Here is a 19,053-nt window from a genome sequence, read left to right as displayed (position 1 = left end):
AAGTTAATTCATAATTCAGACTCATGAAGGATTCATTCACGAATTTGACAGATCTGGTTCTTGTTTGCTACCAAGGTTATGGGTTTTTCGAAAAAACGTAATCCTATGAGCAACTAGTGATGCTTCCTAAGCAAACTCCAATAATTGAAGAAATGAACAAACTGGAAGTTTGAGAAAAATAGATTGTATTCTTTTTAACAGTAAAATACACAAAATTACTAAATTGCAAAAAACTCTACCCAACCACGCCCTCCTAAAAACACTTGCAATGCACATGCTGCATGCAGGCCAGTCTATGTTGTGCTCTCAGAGAGATGTGGACGTCTCTGATTTGGACAGAAAGACAAAAGCTCTGGAACCTTCTGCTGTCCTCTCATCTCAAGCGGGGCTCGTTGATCGACGGCGCTGCCAGGTTGGCCGCCCTGCTTTGGGATATCTGTAGGAGTTTGGCACATGAAGCCTCACAGTCTAGTGTGTTCTCAGGGGCTTGGCATACACGGGCTCCAGGAAATGTAAGGGCAGCAACATGAACAGGGCTGCCAAGAAGACCACACTCACCAAGGACAGGAGCACGTACCGGCCGATGAAGAACATATCCACTATCTGAAAAACATCACAGGCTTACGTTGTGAATTATTCAACATATTATACAGTTACTGGAAAGTAATTAAAGCCATGAGGTCTTTGATGTGCCCATTAATATTTTTTAATTAACATGAAATACATTTAGTATGTTCTGCTTTTCTCCACTAGAGGTCAGCAGGGTTCTTTTAAGAAATTCTGACTGCAACCTGAGGCATCCCATTAGACCATTTAAAGGAGAACTCCGGTCAATTTTAACATTGAGCTCATTTTTTTTGTAATTTGGAGTGCTGTCAGTACAGAGAACAACGACAAAAATCGGTGTTGCCTACACCGTGTTATCCTCTTTTTAAAATTTGCACCCTGTTGACTACAATGGGGCAAGTTTTAAACCTGCTTTTAGCCTCTTAACATCCTTGATGTGTCATTACAAGTGCACAGCTAATGTCAGTGATTCCTTCAGAGTGAACACGGGTGAATCTGACTGCAGTAGATGTGAAAGATATGAATAAAAATGATGTTTATTCAGCCAGCGCACATACCTGTATTTACATCCTGTTTTCGGTTGAAGTCCACAGTAGTCGATTGTCGAGTTCACGCGCATATGTTTAGTACCTATGATCACGCGCGTGAACTCGACAATCGACTACTGTGGACTGTGGACTACTGTGGTTCTCCTTTAACACGGAACAAGACACTATTAAAGTGCCATAAAGATCAAAATGATCTTGAGAACAGTGTGAAACTAAAAATACAACTGTTTTAAACATTGATTTTAATAAGAAATATTGCGACTGAAAACTGGAGTACTGGCTTGCTTTGTCATCACAGGCATAAAAATATATTAAAATAGAAAACTATTATCTAATGTAAACTAGAAATATAAAACATTTAATGCATGCAAACTAAATCGTAATACCTGATAAATAGATTGACATCATAGGTTATATTTAATATACAATATAAGACAAAATGTTTATAAAGATATAAATCAGTATCTGTAATTTAATTGAATAGTTTTTGATTCACCCTTATTTTAGCATACTCTCAGAAAACTAACTTTTTTTCTACCCATTATTTCTTACTCTGCTGTCTGTTTTTCCTCCATGTTAGAATTAAAGCTGAACAGGGTGATAGTGTTGAATACTAATGACACTCTACATCCCTACGGACCTGAACTAGAGTATGAGGCCTACATCATGGGAGAGGCCACAACCTACATTAAACTACAGACAGAGAGATGTCTTTGTGTGTGTCTATGCGTGTGTATGTGGGAGGGGGCTCTGTCTCCAGCGAATGCAGTGTTCTCTCGTTTAACGCATCTCACTTTCTAATTTGCCAATTAGCTGGCTAGCGAAGCACAGAGCAGAGGCCATGTTTTATTAATGTGGTATCGAATGTGCGACAGTGAGCTCCTGTTTGGGGCCGGCCTAATTGGCACTGTGATATTATTCCTTTGTACAACAGCGAGGGGTAACCCGTTTCTCATACAACACACTGTCACCTATCGAGAAAAAAACTATTATCTAGTCATACCCGCTGCAAGCAAATCAGCAATGGGTGTAACATGGATTTGGCGTTATGCACAAATCAGAGTCTAGCACAACGAACGATACGACATGCATGCTTATAGAGCTAACTAAATGAGAGACTTGGTTACAACAGGAAGCCACTGTGGCACAATGATGGAGACTGTATCATGTTTTGTTTTTCAATTTATCTTTCTGTTGTTACAATTTAGGCAACTATCAGACCTTATATTCATTACTAAATTGATTAAAATTGATTAGTACACACAAACATACATGATTTCAAAAAGGTGCATGTTGACATCATATAACCTAACACCTCAAACCTGATTTGTAAATCTGAGAACATCTTTTGCAAGACATTACAGAATTTAACTACACTATGAGATCTCAAGTCTATGAATCAAAACAAATTTAATCTTTTTCAAGCTGAGAGCAGGGGGTAATACAATAATTTTAGATTGAAAACAAGAGAATGTTTGATTCAGTCAACATGTTTCCGTTCTGCTACTGAAGACTGAAAGGTAAATGGTTCGGTTTTTGTTTGTGCAGACAAGAGGGTGGCTTGGCAGCTCAGAGCGCTGGTTTTGGCAAAGACAGACTTTAGGAAAAAACTGTTGTGTTTGTGCTTGTCTGCTGTTGAGGAGAGATAAACTAGCACATGTCTTTTTTCAAATATAACTCACACAAAGAGCTGTACAGTGCACATAACACTATTCAAGCATGAATATCAGAATTCAATAAGCTTACAAAATTATCAAATCACTCGTACATGAACTTTTCATAAAAAAAAATTAGGAGAATTCTGGAAATATTGTACGGTCACTTTATTAAAGGCACGCCTGTTCAACTGCTTGTTAACGCAAATATCTAAGCAGCCAATCACATGGCAGCAACTCAATGCATTTAGGCATGTAGACATGGTCAAGCCGATCTGCTGAAGTTCAAACTGAGCATCAGAACGGGGAAGAACAGTGACTTTAAACGTGGCATGGTTGTTGATGCCAGACGGGCTGGTCTGAGTATTTCAGAAACTGCTGATCAACTGGGATTTTCACACACAACCATCTCTAGGGTTTACAGAGAATGGTCCGGAAAAGAGAAAATTTCCAGCGAGCGACAATTTGCACGGGCTCACCAAAATTGGACAATAGAAGTAGGGGGCTGAATTTGTCATTAACAGCATGAAAGCATGAATCCATCCTGCCTTGAATCATCAGTTCAGTCTGCTGCTGGTGGTGGTGTAATGGTGTGGGGAATATTTTCTTGGCACACTTTAGGCCCGTAAGTACCAACTGAGTATCATTTTAACACCACAGCCCTTTATGACCCATCTTCTGATGGCTACTTCCAGCAGGATAACGCACCATGTCACGAAGCTCAATTAATCTCACTATTAATTAAGTTCACTATACTCAAATGTCTACCAGATCTCCAATAGAGCACCTTTGGGATGTGATGGAACAGGAGATTCATGAAACTAATGCTATCAAGTCAATATGGACCAAGACCTCTGAGGAAAGTTTCCAGGACCTTATTGAATCTATGCCACGTATATTTATGGTAGTCAATAAAGTGGCCTGAGTATATATGTTAATGACTGATAAATCTACGATGTACTCACCTGAACTGCTCTCTCGGGCGAGGGAACTTCAGATGCGCGAGGGAAAAAGACTAAAACCAGTGTGATGGTGAGCGCCAGAAGAAATATAGGGATGATCCCTAGCCTGGTGAGGCAATAACAACATCGTGATTATTCATGATACAACACTACAGAGCAATGCTGATGCAAGTTCTGTGTCGAAAACATAAAAGAATGTTCTTACTTCGTTGGGCCGGTTGCGCGCGACAGAACGATGGCGAGCACAAGAGTCACTATCCAGGTTAAAGCAATGATAAACACACCTGTCCCAACGCCCAACACCACATCGGCCATCCTCACTTCTCACGCTGCGTGTGCCTGCCCTGGACGAGAGAAGTAGCAGCTAAGTTATCTTTTGCTTTTAGGCAGCGTTTATGGTGGCTGCGCGCGCTAAATCCGCCAAGTCTGGAAGTAACGTTATATCAAGTCGATGTTATGAAAGCAAACCATGTGGCGCGTACTTCTTCAAACTGCTATTAGCAGAAATATGCTGTTAGTTTGCTGTTTTTAATCAGTTCCACTAGCATATTACGAAGTAAACGGCGTAAAACCTGCAGTTCATCAAAATCACTTGCTTAAACTAGCTCACTAACGTTAATCCATTATAAACATTTTACGGCTAAGCAGTTTGTTTGTATATATACCTAATAAAACCACCAAATGATGAAACCAGCTAAGTAATTCTAAATAATATACTGATTTACGCCAAGGTGCATGCTGCAGAAAGTCTAAAATATTTCCATGGAAACCCAGTCGCTTCTGTTTATCTCTACACTTCCTGTGTCACAAATGGACCAATCAGGTTGTAGTATCTGGCGAGCAGTATGCTGGGAGATGTAGTTTTTCTGAATACTGGACATACATAGTAGTACCAAAAAGTACACATTTACGTTGCCTCACAAGCTCTCTCTCTCTCTCTCTCTCTCTCTCTCTCTCTCTCTCTCTCTCTCTCTCTCTCTCTCTCTCTCTCTCTCTCTCTCTCTCTCTCTCTCTCTCTGTTTCTCAGTGATCTCCTTGCAAATGTATGTTTACAATTGTTAACTTGTACAATTATTTAATATTGATGACACGTTCTCTTGGCAATATCACACTGTTGTCTCTATGCAGGAAATATATAGGCTAGCTCCCTTTGGGAATTCATATGGCATAATTTATCCAGAGTAGCCTTTCTCAGCTGCAATTTTCTAGGAGAATAACTAAATATACATTTAGGATTTGACCAAACGGCTTTTCTTCTTCTTGCACAAAAAACAGTGTAAAAAAATGCTGCCTTAAATTTTTAAGTTGGCTACAATCAACTTGGCTGTGTACGTCATTTAAACTTAAATTACATTGAACTGACTTTAAAAAAATGAGTTGAATCTCGTAGCCTATAACTTAAAAGTTGAATTAATGTAAAAACATGTATAATCATGACTTATTGATCATGTAATTTTTTTTTTTTTTTTTTTTTACAGTGTAGGCTATTTTTCCTCTGCTTTCCAACTACTAACAGCCAAGGCGACCTGCAGCCGAATGTAGGTCTCATTTGATGTCGATAGCGGGCCAGCGGGCTCCACCGCTAATGAACCGGAGATGCGCGTGCAGGGCCCGGGGTGTTCGGTATACGGCACGGAATAATGCCAGTGGAAGAGGAACCGCGGCGCGGAGCAGGTCTATACTCGGTAGAGAGGGGTACGGGGAGAGAGAGAGGGAGAGAGGAGGGGGGAGATGGTGGGAGGGGTCTGATATGGCAGACGTCACGGCTTGTGTAGGGGAGTATAGGCTTGTGTTGTCAGCCTGGTGTCAGTCTGATGAAGATTGGCATTCAGGTAAGCTGTCATTCATTTTCAATGTCAGAGCGCGGAGCGGGCGAACACTCAAGCCTGTTTTCCCCCCTCTCGCTCTCATTACAAAAGGCAGGACATTATTCATACAGACTGGCCGAGGGCTGAGGGGAGAGAATGATAGACAGAGAGGGAGAGAGAAAGTGAGGGAAAGAGAGAGAGAGAGAGAGAGAGAGAGCGCGTGAGTGAGCGGGAGGGAGGGAGGAGGAGGAAGAGAACGAGTGCGATAGAAGGAGAGAGGAAGAGAGGAAAGACTGTAGAAGATGCCGTGCTGTTTGGGGAGCGCGTCTTTGTGGATGAATTTATGGTGGATGATGCGTTTGGACTTGTGAAATGTGGTGGTAATTTTTGTGTCGACATTTTTTTGTTGTTGGGATTTAAAGGGCGTTTTGCAATTTTTGTAGCGATACTTGACTAATTCTTCATAGCGCGCAAAATATACGCATGTAAAATTCATGTTTAGAATTTTAATTGGGGTATATTTTGCTATCGCAAATGTTTTGTTGAGCAAAGCAATGTCTTTTAATGAGTAGTACATGTGTCGTTTAATGAGTAAGATCATAGCCCATGTATTTTACTTTATAACTGGTCAGTTTTGAAACAATATATTGCTCAGTAAATGTTTTATCTGGTATTCTGAACTTTTTCCAGTTTGACATTTCTGTTTATATTAAGATTATCGCATATTATCAGAGCAGAGTTTAGGAAAATAAAAACAGATTTGCCTGCAGTGTTAAATTATAGCACAATGACGACTTTCCGCGGAGTCAACTTTTTGTTTGAATATAGTAGGCCTAGGCCTACATTTTTTTGGTTGCGAATAGACTACATCTCATTTTTTGTCTTTCTCCAATGACGCAATATTTTAAATATATATTTTAAGCATAAAACAAACGTTTTGTGGTATGTAAATCTGTAATAAAGTTTGTATTAATGCTGTCATGTTTTATGTTTTGTTTATGAACCGTATGATATTGACACTAAAAACTGCAAGTGTTCGAGCAGCGTACTGTTGTTATGGTTACCAACTTCGAACGCGACCGTTTGTAGTGTTCTCAAGCGTATTTGGCGCCACATGTAGCCTAAAGAAATAGCCTAAGAAATACTATACTGGAAACATGCTCAATGTTGTTTTTAGTACAGTTATCATAGTTAAACTGTTAAGGATTACATTTTTAAGCCGTCAATTTAATCAGCCTACTCTTTATTATGCTCTATGTCAGATGCATACATAGGGTACTTATTTTTTTAGATAGCAAATCATGTGGTTTAGTATTTATTACCCTCTTTTGTATTCTAAGATTTGTCCTGTAGCTTTTTTCCGCCATTGAATTAAACATATAAAAGGTAATTGTGACTTTTTATGTTGCAATTCTGACTTTTTTTCTCAGAATTGCTTGAAATAAACTCACAATTGCGAGTTAAAGTCTGAATTGCGAGATATAAAGTTGCAAATGCGTGTTATAAAGTCTGAATTGTGTGATATAAAGTTGCAATTGCGTGTTATGAAGTCAGAAAACAAGTCAGAATTGCAAGATAATTGTGACTTTTTATCTGACTTTTTTTCTCAGAATTGTGTGAAATAAACGTGCAATTGTGAGGAAAAAAAAGTAATTAGTGCGAATTATAAAGTCAGAATTGTGTGGTAAAACTTTTTGTTAAAAGTTTAGTGACTTAAACACCCTTGCACTTGGGGCTGTGTGTTTTTCTGCAAATTTGGATTTTCAACCTAAACTAGCAAGCTGACCTTTGGAAAAACAGGGAACATCTTAAAGATACTTAGTAAAGTAAGAAACATGCAACAAAAGAGTCTTTTTCAAATTATTGTAAAGACATCAGGTGAAATAAAGGGCTAAATGGCAGTTGACAGGAAATTTGGATATTTAAGGGTTGTTTTCAAACAAATTTGTACAAAGTCATTTTTAATACTCTTTCTGGAAATCTAAAATGCTCAGTTTATGTTCTTCATGTCAGGTTTATATCAGAATAACTGCAAGGGAGCACTACTTCAAAAATGAAACAATAATTTGATCATTTGAAATGGTGTAGTTCCAAACTCTGCAGAAATGAGAAAGCATAGTCTCAAATCCTCTTTCTGACTGACTTAATTTAATATGTAGCTGAAGTATACACAGACATAACACCTTTATGCTAAAATACTATAAGGAAAAAAAGCTCAATTCTAAATGTATTTAAGTAAATAACACTTTTTCTCTCTACAAATATTTAGATATGATCAGCTTAGTCTTTCCAGTACAACCCTTAACAAAGTTCTTAAAGAGTTGTAGATTTGAATTTATTTAGTGTCAGATATAGAATAATTTCAGCCGAGAGGTGACATTGCATGTCCATTTTTGGATCTCAAAGATGGATCTCATTTAATCAGCTGTTTTATTTCTGTGGTGCAGGCGATCACAAGGCTCAATGTTTTGTCTGGAAGATAAAAGTTGTTGGATGGGGCTAATTTAAATGCCGAGATCCCTGCTGGGATCTTAATTGATGATTTGTGTCGCGGGACAAGCTGCCCACGGGCAAAACTGCAAACACAAAATACTCAGACTTTATTTGCATATTCCCCTTCTCCACATTATGAGCAAATTACAATCTGAGGTTCAATACTGCAGGACCCGGAGCTCTTTTGGTCTAATCGCTAATATAAAAAGACTCCGTCACCCTGAATGAAGGAAGTAAACTGTGCAAAAAGAAGATTGTAAACCAATTGTGATGCTTCTAGACTTCCATAAAGCTAATTGTCTTCCTTTCTAACGTGTCACTTTTGATGCCAACCATATACAATTCACAGTGCTAATAATTTAAATGCCTATTTTTGTACAGGTCTCATTTGGATTTTCAGATCTTAAACATGTTGTTTGTCTGTTGACAGTTAATGAGATAGAGTTTTTATCTTTGCCTCAAATGAGAATTATTCATCAGCCTGTAGTCTTCTGGGGTCTTGTGTGTTCAAGGTGAAGCCATAAGAGGCAACACAGAGACAGAGCTCTGTTGTTACAGGCTTCCACCGCTAAGCCTTTGCTGATCCTGATGGCTCTCTGAGGAGCGCGGGCCTGTTATTGCGTTGGACGGCTGCGCGTCCAAACGACCTCGCTATGCTGCTCTAATATTGCCAGGCACGGCGGTCAAACTCCTCTCCTGGGACCTGGAGGTAGAGGAAGATTTGCTTGATTTACACGTGTAGAGGCACTTAACAGTCACCCGTAGCATTGCACTCACATCACAGCCCGTGCTGTTTTCATGTCACCCTGGCCTTGGAGCTGACGTTGATTTGATTTACGAGAAAACACAGGCTCGAGATCGACAGTCTCCAAAAAGAAACGATGATCTGATGTTAACAAATGCGATGAAGTCGTCCTTTGGTGTGCTTGTCAGCACTTGTCATGCACTTTTAATAGATGTAGCTGAATGACAAGTGACTTGAAAATCTGTCCTTGACTATCCTCTATATCTGCAACATTTAAATCATCTAGATAAAAATGTATTATAATAAGTCTATGGAACAGGGTTATTATTGTTAACTGAAATATAAAAACTAAAATCATAAAAAACATTTTCATTACTTGAATGGAAAAATAGACATTAACTGAAATACAATAAAATGTATGAAAAAATATCTGATTTCAGCTAGTTGCCAAAGCAACATTTCTAATTTTCTTTTAGTTTATATATACTGTATGTATATATATATATATAAACTATATATCAATGATGCTAAAACAACACTGCAATGGAAGTAAAAAAAAAAGAATGTACTCTTCCCACACAGTTTGTGGTACCTCAAATTGTATGGCTTATTGAGGAGAACTGTGCTAATTAATTTCTATGTGAATTTTAGTGGATCTGGTGGCTCATCAAAAAGCTAAAAAAAAATTCCCATAGACTTACATTGCAGGATTAACCCAAGCCATTTCTATAAATCAGAATCTCATATTTTGATTTGGGGTTGGGATCTTTTGAATTTGACCTAGCAAGTAGCAACTGCATTCCAATGTCCTTAACAACCCAGTGACTTTTGCGCTGCACATATACAGTATATATACAGTATATATATATATATATATATATATATATATATATATATATATATATATACATACATGCATATATATGTGTGTGTGTGTGTGTATATAATATTATTATTATCTCATGCAAATGACAGTCAAAGTTGTTCATAACAGAAATAATTACTTCACCAGGATCAAAAGCAGAGTCAAATTAGCAGCAGCTTATTATTAATTCTGAATTTAAAAACCTTGAACAAGACTGTAAACCTCTGAGTGCCTTTGTTCTTATCTCTGGTGGAATGCTGATAATCCAAATAAATGTACTCGGCGTCACTGAGGGAAATACAAACACCAAATTCTGAACAGTAGTTTCTCAGAACAGACGAAGGTTGGAAATATTTTATTAGAATTCTTTTTGAGATCAAAGTAGGAAAAAACCCTACCCAGGACCAATTTATATTTCTTTCCCCCCTCTAAATATATAAATATATGCATGAGTACAATAACTAGTCAAATTAAAATAATGTGCTAGAGGCAGGAGAGTGCTTGACTAAGGTTGAGAGAGAATGATGTTTTCATATTTTCTCTATTAGGGCGAGCATGTGAATTGTAGTTCTCACATGTTTTACACATTTCATATGTTGATGTCATTTGGCGTGACTGGAGAGAGATAGATGTTCTCCAACGGTGCATTGTGTGCATTTCACTCTCCTGTCTTTTGGAGTGTGGCGTGTTTTATTAGAGCTGAAATAGTGCATTGAATGCTCATCTATTACTGCAAAAGCCATCTTCTCCGAAAGTGGCATCTCGCTTCGTCCCGTTTCAATGACATAATTCATAAAGGCATGTTTTTCTCCCATTCACACTTCCTGCTCTGTCCTCTGGAGCATTCAAACACAGACCACCATTGATTCCAACCACCTGATTTCATTTGGACCTTTGACACTGGGCTATATCGGAGCTTCCTCTCCCGCTGATCTATTTGTGCATCTTTTGTTGTGTTTCGAACAGAACCCCCCACGTTTCCATCATCCTCTTTCAAGCTCAGAACCATTGAAAGACATTGATTGGTAGCTGTATGTGTGCAAAATGCCTGTAATGGCGTCAGTACGTGACAGTTATTTTTCCTTTTATTAATGCATTCGAACGACTTTCTTTATATTGATCGTGAGTGACTCCTGAATGGCGGCTAATTCTCTCATTTTAAAAAGATTATAATTGCATATCAATCCAGATAAATGGATCTGAGTTTTATTTGCAAAGTGGTGTATCTCAGCTAGTTTTATTGGCCAGTAGCTTTGCAAATACCGTTAGGAGCGGGTTTTTTTTTTTTTTTTTTTTTTTTTGCCTTCTAATAAAATGCATTGGGACAGAGCAGCCTCTGGGATGTCATAAAGCACCTGGCTTCCCAGTGGCTTTAGCCATAATTTATGATTTACAGCTAGCAGAAGTTTCTGCTTGAAAACTGTCTCTTTTTTTTCTTTTTTTTTACTGAGACCACTAATATATATATATATATATATATATATATATATTAGTGGTCTCAGTATATATCATGTTTATATCATGATATATATATAATGTTTCCTTCTGGAGCATTTACTATTTTGTAATAGTTGCGTATGAGTCCCTCAGTTGTCCTCAATGTGAAAAGATGGATCTCAAAATCATACTGTCACTGCTGGAAAGGGTTCAAATATGCAAAAGATGCTGGAAAACTGAAGAATTTGCGGGACCTGGAGGATTTTTTTGAAGAACATTGGCCAGTTTAACTGCTCAGGACAAACAAGGGACTCATGAACAACTATCACAAACACAAACAGTCGTGGATCATCCAGGTAAAGACACACAGTATTAAGAATCAAGGGTATGTAGACTTTTGAACGCGGTCATTTTTATAAATTCAATTTTATTTTGTCTTATGTAAACATCTTTTATGTAAAATATCTTAATCAGGACAGTACTAAATAAAAAAATAACATGCATTTTTGTATGATCCCTCAGATTTTGTTAAAAATAATTAACATTTTGCAGATTCTGCAAGGTGTGTGTAAACTTTTGAACATGACTGTATACAGTATATGTATATATATATATATATATATATATATATATATATATATATATATATATTACATTTTCTTGCTGCTTGACTTGATCTGTCTTTACATATTTTTGAGAAAAGACTTTTTAGATAATGTAATTCATCATCAAAAGTAATCAAAAGTACAGAACTGAACACCAGCACTGCAAAAATGTGCTTGACATGGAAACATTCATGATATATTCATGATATTTTAAATGTTGTAGTTTAAAAGAATCACAGAAATGTTATATATTTTAAGACAAAATATGTATTTTATTCAAAGTGATAAAATTATTAGTTTTTCAGTAGCTGTCAAAACGTGTATCCTTTCACTTTTTGACAGCTGCTGAAAAACTAGGCCCCTCTTCCCCCTCGAACATGCAGAATGCAGACAAACTGCAATAAATTGTTTTCCAGAAGTGAGGGGAAATGGATTTGGTAATGTGTGGAAAGCGGAGATTCATTTTTGTACTAATATTGCAGCTCAAAGTAGCTTTATAAGAAAAATTATATGGTAGTTCTTAATAAAAGCATACTTTTTTTCAAGGGTGGATCTTAGTGCTATTGTACCATACCGGTTGCAGTAGAGTCAAATTGGCTTGTAAAGTGTTGTAATGTATCTAAATGATTTATTCTTGTAAGTTAAAAGCGATTTCCACAATCACTCTGCGCTGTAGTGATGAAAAAGTCGCTAATTTGTCTATTATTTATCTATTTATATGTGTACTTGTTTTTATCAGTCCAACAGTGCGAGCGTTCATCATTATATCTAAATTCCTCAGAGCTCTGTGCTGTGTAGCGCTGCTGGTGGGTTATATTTGATACATCAGTATAAGCAGCGTGATTTCAGGCCGCGGGGGTGCTTCGCCTTCCTCGAGCACATGAGAGATTTCACACACACCAGCTGCTTTATTGCGTTCGTACAGTATGTGCCGACAGTTTTGGGAAAACCTCATGTCATTTCAGATTTAAGAGGTGGTTTCAATCGCCAACAAAAGGCCTCAACAACATATTTTGAGGTTCTAATGGATGTTCCAACCACGCTGAACCGCATTCCTCTCCCTCTCGCTCTGGTTTGTTTTAGGGGCCCCATAAGATATAAAGTTGTTGCCTTTCAACTGGAGTGTAAACATATAAAAGGTTGCAGATTGAGTGTGTTGTTCTCGCTCTAGTGTTAGGAAATATCTCAGAACATTAAACAATCTTTTATTCCCAAAGCAGTTTCTTCACAATAAATTAGCACATTGCTGCGGCGTTTCCTAACAGTTTTGGTCTAATGGTCCCCCACAGCCACAGTGTGCGTGTGTGTGTTTATTTAATATTTACATGCAAGACAAACTTAAAAAGTTAATCATTTGCCTTCTAATAATGTTAATGTTAATGCAAAATTACATCCAGTATTATATTATATTATAATGGCTTTGCAGTGCACCTTCCCCATTGAAATTCAGCATTGTCTGATGCAATGTAAACTCTACTGTTTAGGTGACCTTACTAAATTGAGTATTTGATGATCTTACGGACAGACGCCTGCACTTCGGTTTTCTCCAGCTGCTAGCCGTGCGACTTCTGGAGGCTGTTCAATTGAAAACTTAGAGGGAGATAAATATAGCAGATGAAATTGTGTCCCGCTTTGTGTGAAACTCTAGAAACGGATGGTCTTCAGAGAAATCATCACTTGCCATACGGGGGATGATATTAATGCGAGCCCGCAAACACTGGGTGCGATAACAGCCAGGAGACTGATCAGCGATGCATCAGCCATTTATCGACCACAACTGCGTGGAAAACAATCTCGTGCTCCCTGACTGTTAGAACTTTATAACGTTGCCCTTCAGAAAAGGACTGATGACAGCTCTGAGCTAAAAGTGAAACATAAACAGCTGCTGCCCCAGAGTGTGGGGGAAATGTAGACGCATGCATGTGGCGCTCTGCCATAGCCAGGGTAGGATGACACAAGTTTTTGGGGAGAGCGAGGACGGACAGCAAATGCCCTCGCTGTTAAGGAGAGAAGCCAGGCCCGTGCACCCAGGTGACTCGTACATCCTTGGCGGATTTGGAACAGAAGTGCGAAGCAATGTGCAGAAGGTGGGAGTAATGCAAAATATGGCGTGCACCTGCCTTTTTTATCTCGGCCGTAACGTGGGCCACCGTTCTGGTGGTCGTATGCACTCCAGAGGTATTTATAAACCACCATAGACATTTAATACAGCTCATCACACCTTTTAGCTCAGCTGACTCTAGCGATCAACACAAATGGGCCGAGGAAGAGCGAAAGGGTTAACCTTTTCCTTCCCGTTAGAAAGGGAGGGTGGAAAAACAGAGTGAGAGGTCATGGTGAATACATAAAGTGTAGGGGAATTCCTTGCTGTCTTTCCTAAACCTGCCAATGTTATCAGAGTGCAAGAGTGGAAAACCTCGTATGATGCATTAGACTAAAGCAAAAGCTAGATTAAAGACTCTCAAGCCAAAGTGTGGTAAAAAAGGTTACTGAGGATATCGTTGTCGTTGTGGTGGAAGGATTTTGTTTCTGAAATGTGTCAGAACACAATACACAAAGTAGCCGTTGCATTCTCAATGTTGCCACTACGGACGCTGTGGCGGGAATTAGCATAAACTGTCATCTATGCTCAGTTTTCTCTTTTTCAGGTCAACTAATGCCAGGGCAATAGTTTGAAGATAGCTTTACTGAGCAAGTTAGTGAAAGTTTTTTATTTATGATTTGTTTATTTGATTGCAGATTTAATTGATTTAATTGATTGGAGCTGTGTTATTTTGGTATTTTTATACTATTCTTTTTTTATTGATATTTTGAATTTGCTTTTATTTTATATTTTCAGTTTTTATGTTTCATTATTTTTTGAGTAATATATTTGAGTTTTATTTCAATTAGTAATTTTACTTCAACTTATTTCAGTTATGGCAACTTTCTAAATGTATTATTTATTATTTATTTATTTGATGACAACACTGGTTTGGAGATTTTTCTCTTTCCATATTAGGCATATAGGAGCTGTACTGTATGCCTTTTACTTACATAACACAATATCTGCCTGGGGATGTTACCAAGATGGCTGCTGAGTGAGCTGACTTTCCTTAAAGGCCCACTGATGTGCCTTGGAACGCACTCCTCCCCCTTTTCAAATAGCCAATAGCGTTTAGTTTACCTCACAGACTGCAAGTCATACTTGACAGCACCATAGAAGTGAATCCGAGCGCTGATGATACGTTGGATTCGATAGTAGATGTGTGAATTAATTCTAGCCATTTCATTCTTAACCAACGTACAGTTGGAAAATGGAATAAAACTCGAGCGTTTGAGCAACCAAACTCACATCTCCAACCCATATTGCTCTGTGACGTGTCAACAGTCGCTTTGGCCAGGTGGTATTTATAGCATAGGGGGCGGGACGCTTTATAGAGAGCATTTGATTGGACAGAAGATGTGATGAGAAGCTGAATGAAATTAAGCTGTCATAAAAATCCGTGATCCATTTTAGCAGAAGTGAGAGACTGTAAGTTTTGAATGCTTATATCTCCTAAATGCGAATTTTGTCATTATTTTGGAACACACCAGCTTATTCATAACCTTAAGGCTAACATAGTCAAAAAGCTAAAAAACTTAAATTTTGATTTCAGGGCGTCTTTAAAGGGACTAACACATCAGCTATAATAGCATCGACAGAATATTAAAGTTTGTTACTATCACAGTAATGCAAAAGCTCACATTAAGTATGTACAATAGTAGTGCACACTTAATATATTAGCTAAGCACTGCAGTTTGCGTACTCGAGTTTCTGGCCTTAAAATGCACATATGCGTTTTCATGAGCCTGAGCGTGTGTCTCATCTTGTGTGTATGCGACAGACTCATGAAAACCATCATGAGCCAGGGAATCTGATGAAAGCTCAGTGTCTGACTTTCCCGTGTCCCAGCACTCATTCCTTAAGTCCCAGGACAGGAAGCAGAGCGAGCTGCAGGCCTCAGAGAGTGTCTGAGTTTGGGCAGATGGGAGATGAAGTTTGGCTGAGGGCCAGAGATCTCTGGTGAGCAGATAGGAATGAAAGAGCATATGAGCTCAGGGATGGATTTTCCACAAGGTGACCATCAGCTTTTGTCATTTTAGTTGTAGTACTAATAATGTTAATTTGTAAAATATTGACCAATTTTCTTTGGTAAAAAAAAAAAAAAATCTCAGAATTAGATTTGAAGGAGGGATTTGAGTCAAACAAAATTGAATTGTTTGATTTAGACAACTTAGCACGCGCTAGCAACCACCCTGACATCCCACAATGATCTAGCAACTAGATCCTCGCACACTAGCAACCACTGACAACACCGTAGCATCATGTAAACGCTGCTTAAACTACCATTCAAAAGTTTGGGGTCAGTAAGAAAACAATACTTTTATGCATCAAGGATGCATTAAATTGAGCAAAAGAGACAGACTTTTACATTGTTAAAAAATATTTATTTTTCAAATTTTCAAATAACAAATATTATTTCTATTCACTAAATAGGCCTAATTCTGAATTTTTTTTTCCCACAAAAAATATTAAGCAGCACTGTTTTTAACTGTGATAATAAAAAGAAATATTACTTGAGCACCAAATCATAGAATGATTTCTGAAGGATCATGTGACACTAAAGGCTACTTCACTAAATTACATTTTAAAACATATTAAAATTGTAATATTTCCTAATATTAAGTTTTTACTGTATTTTTGCTCAAATAAATTCAGCCTTGCTGAGCATAAGAGACTTAAAAAAATAAATTCTTACAAACTCCAAACATTTGAACAGTAGTGTGCATGTACATTTGTGTACTTTTTTTTTTTTTTTTAAATTCAGTCTTTCTTAAAACAATCATGAAACAATCAGTTTACATTCATTTATTAAAATATGACCTGGGCTTATAATAATGTGTCATCATTACAGATTCTGCCTTTCAAAGGTGGAGGTATTACAGATTTAAAAGTTCCCATAAACTCTTCTCCAAAAGTCTGAGGAAAATCAAAATTTCATGGTGAGGTGGTGTGCCATTTACAAGATTTAGAAGGATTTGTTTCGGATAAGAGCCCAGATCTACCTGTCTCATTGCTACGCCTAGAGATATTTTTAGCAGTTAAGTCCTTTTCCTGTTTGGATTTCCGTAGCTCACTAATGTGGAGAAGACTGCAGCAAAAATTCCAAGATTCAGATCAAGGGAAATGTAGCCTATTATGCACTGAGTATGAAAGTGTTGTTTCGACATGGAGAGCACAGCGTATACTTCATTAAGCGCTAATATTGCTTTGTGAGTTTGTGTGTCGGTCTGAATGGTAACAAAATAAACTTTTGCTTCATTCAGCATGTGCGTTTGTTTTGTTCTCAGTGTGTATATATAAGCTTAATGCGTCTGCGTGTTGCTCCATATTCCCCTTGTTGTGTCTAGTGCGGCCTTTTGTGTCAGCTGCACACTGGTTTAATGTGAAGTTTAAGCTTCTCATGACGCCAACTAGGGTCTAGTTACACTAGTGGGAATACCTGCTATTGTCCGCTAAATCCCTTCTAATTCCCAGGAATTCTGCTATCATTCCACTCATCAAACCTCCTTGGTCCTGCCACACTTCCATAAGTGATCTTAAAGACACAGACCCTCCACCATGATGCCTTTAAAAGCTATTTATGGTTTATATGCATCAAATACCTATAGAGTTGCACTGTTTTCAGCACTGTTTTGCTTGTCATTCATATTTTAAGGTTACATTTTTGATCCAGTTTTAGTGATTTTGTGATGCCAAATCTCATGAAGCAATCTTCCGATACAGACAAAAAAGTGTCATTCTTCCAGACGTTTTTGACGACTGCTATCAGGCGTTCCTGAATGCAAAGGGCTATTTTCATATATTGCATAGAAAAACAATTACGCCCTAATGTTACACACTTTATTAGAGGAGAGACACGCAGAATATGAATTGTTCCGTGGTTGTCATAGTAACAGGAAGTTCTAAACCCCCGGCAGCAAATGTTGTTCTCGTGGTCTTTGAACAGCTGGGGGGCTGTTACTGGCAAGGCATTGTGGGTCATTACCACCTTGCATTTCTTGGGACAAAATTTCTTGCTTTTCTTAGGTCAAAATCAGAAGGAGTTTGAGTTGCGTCATAGACAGTGTTTTAAATGTGTCAGTCTAATGACTGTAGACTGTTGTTATTTTTATAGGACAGACAAGATTGAAGAGACAAAAGGACCAAAAGAGGGCTAGATAACACTGGAGAAAGCTATCTATTAGAATTGACATTTGTCTTAAATTCCTTTCTTTCTTTTTAAGAGACGTCCAAAAATAAATCAGGCTCTGGTAAATCATCTAATACAATATAATGAAATATATAAGTTTTATTGTGTTAGAACAATCACCTAAAGGCCTGTTCACACAAAGACGACTGTTCGGTGCGATAAACACTTTAATTTGAATGAACGTAATGCATCTGTTCTCTTTTATGCAGAGGTGTTCTAATCTCTTTTCCATCACACTGTGAAGAAAACTCACCGCTTTTAAAGCTCAAGCTTTTTAAAGATGGGTGGATTCTGATTCGCTGTCAACAAAAAATCATCCTGAAAGTGATTACAATAATATTGTTTCTTTGTGTTGTTATTGTTATAGCTGTTTTCTGTTCGCATAGAATTAGAAAAAATATTAAAACTTTATAGTTATTGTCGTTGGTGTGAACGGCCCTTAATAAGTTGAAGTACTAAAATGACTAAAACTAAAATAAAATGTATTTAAAGCTATATAGACATAGCAAAATAAACAAAAATGACAAAAGCACACAATTAAAATGAAAACTGAAAATATAATAATAAAATCTAATTTAAAATGTTACTAAAATAAATAATACTAAAATAACACAGTATCAAAGAGTAGCCCAGCCGCATTCATCTCAGTTGGAATCAGGTCAGTCACACAGTCTGAGTGTAAAGTCTCCTCAACCGTCTCCTTCTCTATATGTGGAATCATTATTCAGAGCGGCTGGAGGGAGTGCAGGAGGTCGGTGTGGCGACTGAGGGAGGCTGGGATTAGGTATTTCACAGTGCTGCTCTGTGTGTTAGAGAAGGAGGTTTACCCTAAAGTTCAACTTTCTCTGGGGTTTTGAATGAGGGGTGGGAAGGGCAAACCCACAAATCTTCTGTTCATCTGGTTTGGAGGGTACTACTGTGGTGTGTATGAGGGACTTATTAGTGTTTATTTCTGTAAATAAGCTGTTTGTTTGTGTGTGTTTGGTGCCCTGGTTGTTTGTGGAGGAGCCTTGAACTGTAGATGTGGTGGTCTGCTGCAACAGGAACGCTAATGCTTCCTCTGAGGCCAGTGAGGAACAGCATGATTAGCCCT

The 19,053-nt window shown here is 37.9% G+C and overlaps 2 protein-coding genes across 6 annotated transcripts in view; one reads left to right on the top strand and one right to left on the bottom strand.

Annotated features, from left to right (window-relative positions):
• Window positions 1–165: 165 nt before the first annotated feature.
• On the bottom strand, window positions 166–4,723 carry tmem218 (transmembrane protein 218). 3 transcript variants are annotated; one of them, XM_081354477.1, is made up of 5 exons: window positions 4,398–4,723; window positions 3,938–4,076; window positions 3,736–3,838; window positions 559–603; window positions 166–436 (listed from the first exon to the last, which is right to left on the bottom strand). In XM_081354477.1, exons 2-5 carry the CDS (start codon window positions 4,045–4,047, stop codon window positions 374–376), a joined length of 321 nt encoding a protein of 106 aa, XP_081210603.1. In that variant the 5' UTR covers window positions 4,048–4,076; window positions 4,398–4,723; the 3' UTR covers window positions 166–373. The 3 variants fall into 3 exon arrangements, with proteins under 3 accessions (XP_081210603.1, XP_081210601.1, XP_081210602.1); XM_081354475.1 differs by having other exon boundaries at window positions 343–603; window positions 4,398–4,520; XM_081354476.1 differs by lacking the exon at window positions 4,398–4,723 and having other exon boundaries at window positions 343–603; window positions 3,938–4,164.
• Window positions 4,724–5,496: 773 nt separating this feature from the next.
• Window positions 5,497–19,053, top strand: part of LOC308683761 (homeobox protein PKNOX2-like) — a 76,651-nt gene continuing 63,094 nt past the window's right edge. Inside the window, exon 1 of one of the 3 annotated variants that reach the window (XM_081354471.1) lies at window positions 5,497–5,564. The gene's annotated coding sequence lies outside the window, so the exon portion shown is untranslated. Of the gene's footprint in view, window positions 5,565–13,752; window positions 13,773–13,819; window positions 13,864–19,053 lie in introns of those variants that run through there. The other 2 variants (XM_081354473.1, XM_081354472.1) reach the window with 2 other exon arrangements.

This window comes from Scardinius erythrophthalmus, assembly GCF_964197995.2.
Source record: "Scardinius erythrophthalmus genome assembly, chromosome: 23".
Classification (NCBI taxonomy): domain Eukaryota; kingdom Metazoa; phylum Chordata; class Actinopteri; order Cypriniformes; family Leuciscidae; genus Scardinius; species Scardinius erythrophthalmus.
The sequence above is the reverse complement of the archived record's forward strand: the minus strand, read 5'-3'. Positions and strand labels throughout refer to the sequence as shown.